General features: G+C 43.4%; 1 protein-coding gene across 1 annotated transcript in view; it reads left to right on the top strand.

Moving 5' to 3' along the window:
• The window catches only part of PARD6G (par-6 family cell polarity regulator gamma), a 94535-nt gene that overhangs the window by 38349 nt on the left and 43755 nt on the right, over positions 1 to 12431 (top strand). Inside the window, exon 2 of the mRNA XM_034943430.3 lies at positions 6760 to 6982. Coding sequence (XP_034799321.2) covers positions 6760 to 6982 — 223 coding nt within the window. The remainder of the gene's footprint in view (positions 1 to 6759; positions 6983 to 12431) is intronic.

Raw genomic sequence — 12431 nt, 5'->3', positions numbered from 1 at the left:
GCCCAGGCTGGTATCAAACTCCTAGAGTCAAACGATCCACCTGCCTTGGCCTCCCAAAGTCCTGGGATTACAGGTGTGAGCCACCACACCTAGCCAGACGCTGATACGCTTTTGCTTATTGATCTTGGTATTTTGTATTTGAGATAATTTTTAATAATTTTAAAAGATGAAATCTCCCCCAACCCCGTTTTTTACTATCCTGTTGTAGGAATAATAGTTGGGGTCAACTACAAAATAGAATAATCATTATCTAAATAATGAATGAGGGTTCATTTAGCTAGAAGCATTGAAGAATAAGAATTTGCACACCTGTGTATTTCCCAATAACAAATAATCTTATTCTTTAAAAATAAACATGGGATTCATAGGCTTACACACATTTCTTGCCATATACCTGGAATCAGCCATTTTGCCTCGGAACCATGGGTCCTTTTAAGGGAAAATGATACAGCTCATAGTGTCAGGGTACTGGTGAGGGAAAGATGTGTTTTTTTTGTTTGTTTGTTTTCTTTTTTCGAGATGGAGTCTCACTCTGTTACTCAAGCTGGAGTGCAGTGGTGCAATCTTGGCTCACTGCACCCTCTGCCTCCTATGTTCAAGCAATTCTCCTGGAGCACCCTCCCAAGTAGCTGGGACTACAAGCGTGTGCCACCACACCTGCCTACGTTTTTCTGTATTTTTAGTAGAGATGGGGTTTCACTATGTTGGCCAGACTGGTCTCGGACTCTCCCTTAGCCTCCCAAAGTGCTGAGATTACAGGCATCAGCCATCGCTGGCCAATGTGGACTTTTTGATGGGGTTATCTATTAACTTGCTACTAACCTAGGCCAGGCACAGCGATGCAATCTTTTTTAGGAAATTTGATTTTTTTTTTAACATAAACAAGGTCTTGCTATGTTGCCCAGGCTGACCTGGAACTCCTGGGCTCAAGTGATCCTCCTGCCTCAGCCTCCAAGTAGCTGGGACTACAGGTGTATACCACCATGCCTGGCTTGAGTATTGATCTTTCATTGAAATTGGTCACTGGTTTGGAGTGAGGAGATGACCTCCCGGGATAGGATGGCGCCCTTTGAGGCATTTTATGTGCGGGATAGTAGGTGAATGAATGAAGCCCAGCAGATGTTGAAGCAGCCGTCCTGTTGTAAGTCCTGCTATACGAACAAACACCCACATGAAAAACAATGAAAATATTAGGGAGTGCCAAGTCTCCTGCTAACCTTTAATGGTGGTTTAGGCATTTTCATAGTGATCCCTGAACTCTGATGTAGTGGTCCTCAAATGTCACATGAAGCCTGAAAGAATTTTGAAAAACTACCACTATAAAAGGGGATGATATATTTTTAAGTTGGTACCTGAATTTTTTTTAGTAAATATAAATAGTTTGCAAAGGATGTAATTTACAGCATACTGTAAATATTCCATTACAAATAAAGCTTTTGGTGCATGATCTTCTAAATACAGCCAGTGAAATCTAAATGCTGCAGTGATTTGATACAGTGAAATCTAAATGCTGCAGTGATTTGATACAGTGAAATCTAAATGCTGCAGTGATTTGATACAGTGAAATCTAAATGCTGCAGTGATTTGATACAGTGAAATCTAAATGCTGCAGTGATTTGATACAGTGAAATCTAAATGCTGCAGTGATTTGATACAGTGAAATCTAAATGCTGCAGTGATTTGATACAGTGAAATCTAAATGCTGCAGTGATTTGATACAGTGAAATCTAAATGCTGCAGTGATTTGATACCACTATCATGCATTTTAAAATAGGATAAACAGACTCTTATTTTTGCCACTTTTCTGACTCTGAAGAGCTCTTTTCTAATCAGAAATTATACTGGTTTCTTTTTCTCTTTGATTTCTTCTTCCCATTACTCCCTCAAGAGATTTTTGTCCTAATATTTTATTCTAATAACTTATGCTTCGTTACCCCTGTTACTCTTCTCTGCAACAAAAAATATGTATAAATTGAAGTTCAAATATTTTTCTCTTGTGGTCCTGGGGCTCTATTTGTTAAAAATATTTTTAAGTTGTTTACTAGTATAGGGTTCTAGCTTGCAAGATGAAAAGCAATCTAGAGAGTGGGTGCATAACAGTGTGAATGTACACTCCTGAACTGTACACTTAAAAAGAGCTAATATGGTAAATTTTATGTGTGTTTTACCACAATTATAAATGAAATAGATTGTTATAGCAAATTTCTAGATTGAGTTATTAACAAGTATTATCAAATGGTGATTGGAACATAGTTGTGCAATTTGATAATCACTAGCCATCCAAGTAAACATCTGAAGAATCTTTCGTTTACATTAAGTATTTATTGATAATCACTAGCCATCCAAATAAACATCGGAAGAATCTTTCATTTACTGTTAAGTATTTATTGATAATCACTAACCATCCAAATAAACACCGGAAGAATCTTTCATTTACTGTTAAGTATTTATTGATAATCACTAGCCATCCAAATAAACATTGGAAGAATCTTTCATTTACTGTTAAGTATTTATTGATAATCACTAGCCATCCAAATAAACATCTGAAGAATCTTTCATTTACTGTTAAGTATTTATTGATAATCACTAGCCATCCAAGTAAACATCTGAAGAATCTTTCATTTACGTTAAGTATTTATTGATAATCACTAGCCATCCAAATAAACATCTGAAGAATCTTTCATTTACTGTTAAGTATTTATTGATAATCACTAGCCATCCAAGTAAACATCTGAAGAATCTTTCATTTACGTTAAGTATTTATTGATAATCACTAGCCATCCAAATAAGCATCTGAAGAATCTTTCATTTACTGTTAAGTATTTATGGATAATCACTACCCATCCAAATAAACATTTGAAGAATCTTTCATTTACTGTTAAGTATTTATTGATAAATGAGGTAGGCTGGCACTAATTGTTTTGCAATTTTTATTGTTGGGTGTCAACACTGTGAAGCTTCATTTGCACACTCAGGTAGATGAGAGTGAAGGCCCCTAAGCACAGCTCAGTTCTTTGAACTCTCAACAGGTTGTGTGACAAAAATAATAGGGTGGTCTCTCAAAATTATTTTGATAATTAGCTGACAGTTCAGTTAGGACAACTTTATATTTTGTTAAAAGCAAGTAATTGGAAACTACTTGACTTGCAAGGTTTATTGCCTGGTCATTAGAGCCATTCACTGTTTCAGTTTCTGGTAAGTATACTGAAAGGACTTTACCAAGAAATATGTGACAATGAATTATACCTGCTAATTCCTTCATTTAGAGGACTCTTGTTTAATCTGATATGATGGGGAAATAAAAATATTTAGTACCCAATACCAATATGATTTTTAAATACAATGCTTTTGTCATGTCACATTTCACATCTCTTTTTGTCAAAACTTTGGAGCTCATTCAACATATGAAGCATGTTTACCATATAGCTGGGTTGGCAAAGTCAGCCTCATCATTAAACACAAATCAACCTTGTTTTCTCTCAGGAAACAGTCTGAATTTATTTTTCATTTCAAGTTAACATGCTAAGACATATTTTGAGAAAATTATTGAATGTACTGAGAAACTGAGATGTGTTTTAGGTTAGTTGCTAAATAAAGTTAAGACTGAAACATTGTAGAACTAACATTTAGCCTATGCTGTTTCAGGGAGGCCTGGCGTTCCTGAGGTGAAAGTGAGCTGTATCCCTTTGCGGGGATACTGAAGTGAGAATTATATAAAATTCAAAAACACTCTTACTAGTTGCATTAGACATGATTAAATTATCTTATGTATTCAGTTAGACGAAAGCCATATAGTGATACAAGGAAATTGCTTTGGAAGTTGGTATATGTATTAGTCCATTCTCACATAGCTGTAAAGAAAGAATGGAGACTGGGTGGTTTATAAAGAAAAGAGACTTAATTGGCTCACGGTTCCACAGGCTGCACAGGAAGCATGGTGACCATCTGCTCCTGGGACGGCCTCAGGGAGCTTTTACTCATGGCAGAAGGCAAGATGGGAGTAGGCATCCTACATGGCAGGAGCAGGACTAAAAGAGGGGGAAGGTGCTACACACTTTTAAAACAACCAGATCTCGTGATCACTCACTCACTCACCATCACAAGAACAGCACCTGGAGTTGGGCTTAACCATTCATAAGAGCTCCGCCCTCATGATCCAGTCACCTCCCACCAGGCCCCTCCTCCAACACTGGGGATTACAATTCACCATGAGACCTGGGTGGGGACACAGATGCAAACCGTATGAGTATATATGAGATTACAGTTCAACATGAGACCTGGGTGGGGACACAGATGCAAACCGTGTGAGTATATATGAGCTATGTGAGATGGGAAAGACAAGGATTGATGTTAGTGAAATAAATGCTTTGTGATCTGAAAGATACTGCATAAAACTGATGTTGTAGGCTTTACATGTGTGTCTTAAAGTTTTGGAGCCCCTGTGTGTGAAAGAATCTGCATCGCCTACATGCTGTGCCAGCGTCATCCTTGGGTGAACGTTTCCCCTTGAATAACGGGGAGGGATTTCAAGGGTTTGCTCTGCTCTGCACTTCTGACAATAGCAGGAGATAGAGGAGAGCCCTTTCCTCTGCCCCTTCCAGGGTGCAGCCGTGTTCAGAGCATGTAACTGTCCAAATACCAAGTTCTGGGGTCCCACTTCTTCCCTTACTGAGTATGTAGACCGTAGGTTAGAGGGGCTTTGATTAGTCATTGAAAGTGGCTTTTCCCAAACTATTGTTATTATTATTATTAAGACTGAGTCTCACTCTTTTGCCCAGGCTGGAGTGCGGTGGCATGATCTTGGCTCACTGCAACCTCCACCTCCCAGGTTCAAGCGATTCTCCTGCCTCAGACTCCTGAGATGCTGGGATTACTGGTGTGTGCCACCATGCCTGGCTCATTTTTTGGTACTTTTAGTAGAGATGGGGTTTCACCATGTTGGCCAGGCTGGTCTTGAACTCCTGACCTCAAGTAATCTGCCCGCCTTGGCCTCCCAAACTGCTGGGATTACAGGCGTGAGCCACCATGCCTGCCCCAAGCCAGTATTTTGAATTGTCCCATTGTTGTAGGCCCTGGAGATTTTTTTTTTTTTAATTGCTGAGGGCAGTGCACAATGGATGAGAGGTTTGTTTTGCTCTTGGTAACCTGGGGGAAGTGCTTTTTGAAAGCGAGGTAGAAAAGGAGATTTGTTCTTGAGCAATTCAGTTTCACAAAGAATCTGTGGAGGTTAAGGTCTAGTGGCCGATTCCCATAAAACCTGTGGTTCTCTGTGTGTGGTCCCCAGATCAATAGCATCAGCTCTTTCAGGAACTTGTTAAAATGCAGATTCTTAGGCTGTACCTCGGCACAGTCAAACCCAGAACTCTGGGGGGCCTCCAGGTGATCCTGGCGCAAACACATCTGATCTTAGATGACCTTCCCTGACTCATTCATACAATGTCTGGATGATAGAACGACTAGTTTTCCATAAACATTACTTTATTTGTATATATTTTGGAACCAATCTAATTAGTTTTCAACTGTATATGTACCACCTGATGAACAAAGATCCCGAATTGCCGAGTGAGGAATGACAGGAGCCAGAACCCTTGGGCATGACCCTAACCTCATGTCCCCCTGGGGTCCTCTCTTGGAGGGTACCCTGGAGCTCTGCGGGCAGCTCATGGGCATCTGAGCCAGGGTTAGGGTCTGCTGGAAAAGAGGTTAGTCCCTAGATGTTTCCCAAACCTGGACCACCTAATGACAGCTCCTGAGGGGGGTGTACATGCCGCCTTTAGGAAAAAGACCAGACCATCATCCTGTCTCCCTTGGACTTGTATGATTTTAACCAGGTTCCTTTATTCTTGCAATTTCATGTCTACTTCTGATCCTTTTGAAATGTAACCATTACTAAAGTACAAATCAAATGAAGACACTTCCTAGCTTAAAATTAAGACCCGTAAGGTCTTCATGGTCTTTTGCCTTTGGAAACAGTCCCGAGGTTTCATCCGGCCTTGCGTCCTCTCCTGCCTCTGAGTTTCCTAAGCCCTGCCCCAAGCTGTGCAGATGCCCCCTCAGCAACCACAGATGAGGCAAGGGACCCTGCTGAGGAAGGATTCTCCTTTCATGCCACCCAAAAAATTAACATTAATTTTGACGTTGCTTTTTCCTACAACATGAGCTACACAGCCCGTCCTATCCTGTCCTCAGGATATTCATCTGTGTTGATGACTGAGCTGTCCCTTGGTCGGTGTGGACGAGAGGGCCGTCCTGGGTCTCTGTGGATGAGCGAGCTGCTGCCTGAGTCACTACTGCTTTTAATTGTTTAGGGTCCCTCTTCCTGTATTATAATTTCTTATTTAGTCACTGTGAGCTCTGTGAGAACTGAGCTGTTTGTCACTATCTCCCCAGGCCCTTGTGGAGAATTAATAAATACTTGTCCTTTTATTTTCTTAATACAACATTTTAAATTCATCAGCCTCTGTAGCGAACAGTATGAGATATCTCAGAGAACTGAAAATAGAGTTACCATTGGATCCAGCAGTCTTACTATTGTGTTTCTACCCAAAGGAAGAGAAATGAAGCATTTGTAGCTTCATTCCAGCACTATTCATAATAGCAAAGATGAAATCAACTTATGTGTCTATCAGTGGATGATTGATTAAAGAAAATGTGGAATATAAATACTTGTTTGTTAAGTACACTAACCACACCTTATTTCTGGATATTTCTCTGGTATTTATTAATGCCCCCCCCCCCACCCCGTCTCTTGCATTGTAGTTTGGGGCGGAATTCCGAAGGTTCTCTCTGGACCGTCATAAGCCTGGGAAGTTTGAAGATTTCTACAAGCTGGTTGTGCACACCCACCATATCTCCAACAGTGATGTAACTATTGGCTATGCAGATGTGCACGGAGACCTGCTGCCCATCAACAATGATGACAACTTCTGCAAGGCGGTTTCTAGTGCAAATCCCCTGCTCAGGGTCTTCATCCAGAAACGAGGTACTGAAGTGGTTGAGTGGCTGGCTGGTCTTGTTGAGCAATCATTTTTAAAATACAGTTTTCAATTTTTTCTGTCATTACAGGACTATGTGGTTCGTTTTCTAACCTGTAGTAGGAGATGAAAGAAATTAAAAATTGTTTCATCAGCATTAATAGACAAAATACTAAACTGTGTTTTCTACTTTAAATGATATTGACTTCTGACTTTTAAATACTGAAGAAAGAATAATAGTGATACTTCCAGTCATTTAACTAGAAGCGAAATGACTCAGTGATAAGGAGGCTTGAGTCAGTGGCCTCAGAATGAAACTTGGGGTTACGGTGCATGCCCTCCATCATCTTGTTAGGAGGAGGGAGCATGTTAGCTTTCGATGATAACTTTGGTTAACTTTTAGCTCTGAGGCCCAGTTTCGCTATAAGTAATAATATCATTTTATGTGAAAATAAATTACTAACATAGGTTAATGGCTGAAAGGGAAGGGGTGCCCTGCTGCTGACTTATTGTGGGACCTCATACTGCTCACGTCTCTGGACTGCATTTAGATTTTTTTTCCATCTCCAAACTTCGGAGAACCTTGTTGTTTCAAAATAATATGCTGAAAGAAAGAAGCACCTGCAGGTGAGGCTTGATATTGGGGAAATGGCATTTTCATAACTGACTGCCTCTCCTTTGGGCGGCCCCACGGTGCAGGTGGTGAACACTGACCACCTCAAGGAACCAAGCAGCCAGTGGTGACACTTGCAAAGTGAGGTTGCAGTGTGCCCTATCTGCCCTCATGGATCTGCTGCCAGAGTCTCTGGGACAGCTAGGAGAGGTTTCCCGGAGGAAAGGCTGAGCTGAGCCTAGAGGAAGCAGCAGCAGGGTGCTGGGTGGGAGGTGGGCTGGGCGAGTTCTCAGACGAGGCCCTCCGCCTCCTTCACCCCAGCGTCCTGCTTTGCAAAACGAGGGTCCTCATAGTAACCCCCATCCAGTTTCTGTGAGGGTGATGCTGAGCAGTGTGCTGCCAGCTCCTCGTCCCTGCTCTGTAAATACTAGCTATGGCTGTTATTCCCATTTGCGGTGATGAAGGGAACGGCAGGAGACTCGTTGACCTCACTTCAGACAGATTCTCTGGCACAAGATCAGAACACTCTGCATCTGCAGTTCTCACTGGGCCTGGGTATCCTGCTGACGGTGCTGAGAAGTCAACACAGCTGTCACTTCCTCACAGTGGCCTGGGGGACGGGCTGAGCTTCAGCTTCCACATCAGTCCTTCGGGGTTGCTGGGGGCAAGGACCCTCGCTGTCTCTGCATGGCTCTGCACAGCCTCCAGCGTGCCACACCTCGGTCCTCTCTATGCTGCCCTCTGCAGTGGCTACTTGCTGCTTGGCTGGTCCTGGAATGGAGGCCTGTGCCCCCTGCCCCCTGCCCTGGAACTCTCTACCCGTTCACATTGCCTGGGTGTCTGTATCTGTTCACAGGCCGCCTTCTCAGGAAGGCCTGGTCTCAGCTGCTTGATCTGATGAGCCCGTGTTCCCCTCTGCCTGTCGCCCTCTGTCCTCTTACTCGGCTTCCTCTGGGCTCTGTCCATTGCTCCCAGAGCTGGTTTGCCGTCTGTCTCCACCCGACCAGGAGCGTAGGGTGGGGGTGTGTTCCTGGCTGTGCCCCTGCCATCCCAGGTCACAGCATTTGCTCACATGGTGTGGGGTGAGCAATGGTGTGAAGAAGGTGTGTAAACTGCAGATGTGCACACAGGCTTTGTTGCCCATCGTGCAGGAAACAAGTCTTTTTGTCCCGCTGACTGTGGAGCTGGGGTGAAGGCCAGCAGAAGGCACTGTGCCCTTTGGAGGTGGGCCCCAGGCGTCTTGGCAGCCTCTACTGGGGGTGCATCAAAGCTGGGCTGGGACCAGAAAGTGGGCTTGTGTGTTGCCCATGGGAACGTGCTAACCTCCAGCAGCGGCTCGGACACTCTGCCTCTTTCCAGCTTGCTGGCTGGGGCCCTGTGTTCAGTCTTCATCATTTATTTTTCCTTCTTCCTCTGCCCTCAGAGTAGTAGCCCAGTTTAACTAGCTGGCTCAGGGTTTCTAAGTCTCTCGTGGTTATAGCGTGAGCATGTCGCCAGCAGCCCCTGCCTTTCTCTGTCATGTTACAGTGTGGAGCTAGGGAGACCTGAACTCAGACCCCACCTTCTCCCTGGCTTTGTGACACAAACACACGCCTCATCCCGCAGAGCTCTACTGTCCTCATCTGTGGCACGGGTGGCAGTGCCTGTCTCTGGGGTTGTTGTCAGAGCTTAATAGCGACATCTGCTGATGACAAGCCCTTCACTGGCCCCTCGGTCCTGTCTTTGGGAAAATCAGAGCTGCCTCTTGCTGTCCTCAGTGGATTTGACTGTAAAGATGACGACATTCCAGGTGGCAGTCGGGGCAGTTGTTTCCGGTGCACAGTCAGGCACCCTCCCTGCATAGTAATCTGTGCTGATGTTTCATAATCTGTGTGTTTGCGTTTGGGGCAGAGCTGAGGCCCCTGAGAGGCGACACTCAATCCCACAGCCTTTTTACTGCAGCAGGGGTGTCGAGGGGTCAGTCACGGCCATGCTATTTTCAAGATTCTACTGCAGCCGTACCCACTCTGTCATTTACTTAATAACTTTCTGTACACGGACGTATTTTATTTAAATATATGTTAAGAGGGAATTTACTATCACAGAGGAAAAGTCAGCATTCTCCTAATACATGTTGGAATAAACCCACAATTATGTTTTAAAAAATTAATCTGTTGCTCAGCCAGGCATGGTGGCTCACGCCTGTAATCCCAGCACTTTGGGAGGCCGAGGCGGGTGGATCACTTGAGGTCAGGAGTTCGAGACAAGCCTGGCCAACATGGTGAAACCCTATCTCTACTAAAAAATATATAAATCATCCAGGTGTAGTGGCATGTGCCTGTAGTCCCAGCTACTCGTGAGGCTGAGGCAGGAGAAATCGCTTGAACCCAGGAGGCAGAGGTTGCAGTGAGCCAAGATTGCACCACTGCCCTCCAGCCTGGGTGACAGAGCGAAACTCCGTCTCAGAAAAAAAGAAAAATTAATCTGTTGCTTAAAATAATCTCTTCCTCCAAACCATACAAAGACACAGTGATAAACTACAGAACAGCATTCCTTTATGAATGTAGATGTAAAAACCCTTCAGCAAAATACTAGCACATGGAAAAATGCACCCACACAAAAAGTACACGAATGTTCATAGTAACATTATTCACAATATCCATAAGGCGAGAACAGCCCACGCGTCCATCAGCTGATAAATGGATAAAAAAGTGCGCGCATGTGCGTGTGTGTCTAGTCATGCAGTGGAATGTTATCGAGCCATGAAAAATGATGCGCTGACACATGCTACAGATGGATGAACCTCAGAAACCGTATGTTTAAGAGTGAGAGAAGCCGGACATAAAAGTTCCCATATTGTATGATGACTTTGGAAGTTGATTCTCATTATTCAAGGACTGTGTATTGATGAAATGTTGTGACCAGAGGCTAACAGGAACCTAACCCTGTGTCCCCCGGAAGCAATGGTTCTATGCTCAGTAATTCAGTGACCATGTCAATTTTAGACAACAAACTACTACACGTGACAAGAATCCTCTGTAATGTGAAAAGTCCAGAATGGGCAAATCCATAGACTCATGGTTGCCAGGGGCTGAGAGGTAGGGAGAATTGGGAGGGAGGGGGTTTCTTTCTGGAGTGATAGAAATGTTCTAGAACTAGAGATTTGCATAAATACCAACAACCATTGAATTCTACACTTTAAATGGGTGAAGTTTATGTGAATTATTTCGGAATAAAGCTGTTAAAAATAGAAAGGACTGTCCACCTTACCAGGGCGGACAGGCTGATGAGCAGACCCCTGGATCTGAGCCATGGCCCTGGGTAAGGTTTTCTGGGTTTATCTCCAGCCTTTATTTCCAAAATTCAGCCATTCTCCATATGTGAATACTTTGACTTTTTAATAAACATATTTGTTCAAAACTTTAAAAAAAATCCTCTCTTCCCCTGGTAATAGGAAACTTCCTGTGCTTCTCTGAGAGGGCTCCAAGCCTGGTGAGTGCCCCAGGTGGGCACAGGAGTGTGGCATCCCCAGCTGTCTCCCTGTCCTCACTGGGAAGGCACACAGCACAGCCCAGTGGGACTAGCTGGGCCTGTCACTTTGTTACCAATAGAAATGAGATATTTTCATATCCTGTGGTAGTTGCATTCCAATATCCTAAATATCATTTACAGTAATCATTATTTAAAAACAACGGTACATATTATTATTTAATGCATGAATAAGAAAAGTAATCTGCCACACATTTGTTTTACTATTCTGATAATTGTCTTCAAAATAATTTCCTCTATAATCCCCTGTGCTTTATTTTATGCCTTTAGGAACGTTATTTTGAGAAAGGTGTTCCCTAGCATCATCAGATTGCTAAAGGGCTCTCGGCTTATACCAGGTTAAGAGCCCCACTTGCAGAGAGGCTGCATTTGGGGCTCAGACGACAGGCCAGGAATGACTTGGTTTTCATTCTCCTGGGATGATCCGGACTTTCTCTCCGGATGTTCTCTCAACGACTACATGGCATTTGGGGGCAAAAGGACCCAGCCTTAGGCCTTCACTGCCTTTCTTCTTTATTTGCTAGGCTTCTGCTGCATCTGGCCAGGAACTGTGAAAAGCCGTGGGCTTTTCCCTTGGACACATAACAGCTGTCTTTGCCCTTCTCTGTATCGCTGTGCCCATTTAAGTGAGAAGAACAGCAGTTACCAGAATGGATTGGCCACAATGAGAGGGTCTGGACTTGAGTCTGCGTATTTAGGTTGTAAATACAGAATGTGTTAAGTGTTAAGGACCCGCTTCTCTGTTCCCCTGCCTCCCCAAGGGTGCAGGAATGTTTTGGGAAGCTGGCCCTTGCCATAGAATGCACAACCAAGTTGATACTTGGAGCATCTCTTTCTATTTTTAGCAGGATAAACAGGAAGTGCAAACAGTAACTTTTCCCTGCTTATCCATCAAATAAACTCTGCAAATGCTAGCATACCCTGCAGTGTGGTTACTCACCTCCAGGCACAGCCGAGGACTTGGTAGGGTGTCTCAGTAGCTCCTCCTCAGGAATATGAAGACTTAATTACACCGAAAGATGTTCAGCACAGAGCACTCTGAACTCCTTACTTTTAAAGCTAACATCAGTATTGCCCATTTGCATATGCCTGTTCACTGTTCTTGGCATTCTGGGCATTCTTTTGGGTTCCTAGAATGAGGAGAACACAGTTGTAAACTATTTGATTTATCAGAATTTGCCCGATGGGGTGTATTTTGCTCTGATTTCACTTAAGTGAGTTACTAGAAAAAGGAAGGGGTATGGAATGATTGAGAATCTTGTTATGGACACTGGCAGGATTTTCAAGTATCAAGCATAGAAATCCTGCTTATAATT

This window comes from Pan paniscus, chromosome 17 (assembly GCF_029289425.2).
Source record: "Pan paniscus chromosome 17, NHGRI_mPanPan1-v2.0_pri, whole genome shotgun sequence".
NCBI classification, from domain to species: domain Eukaryota; kingdom Metazoa; phylum Chordata; class Mammalia; order Primates; family Hominidae; genus Pan; species Pan paniscus.
This window is presented reverse-complemented; position numbering and strand designations above follow the sequence as displayed.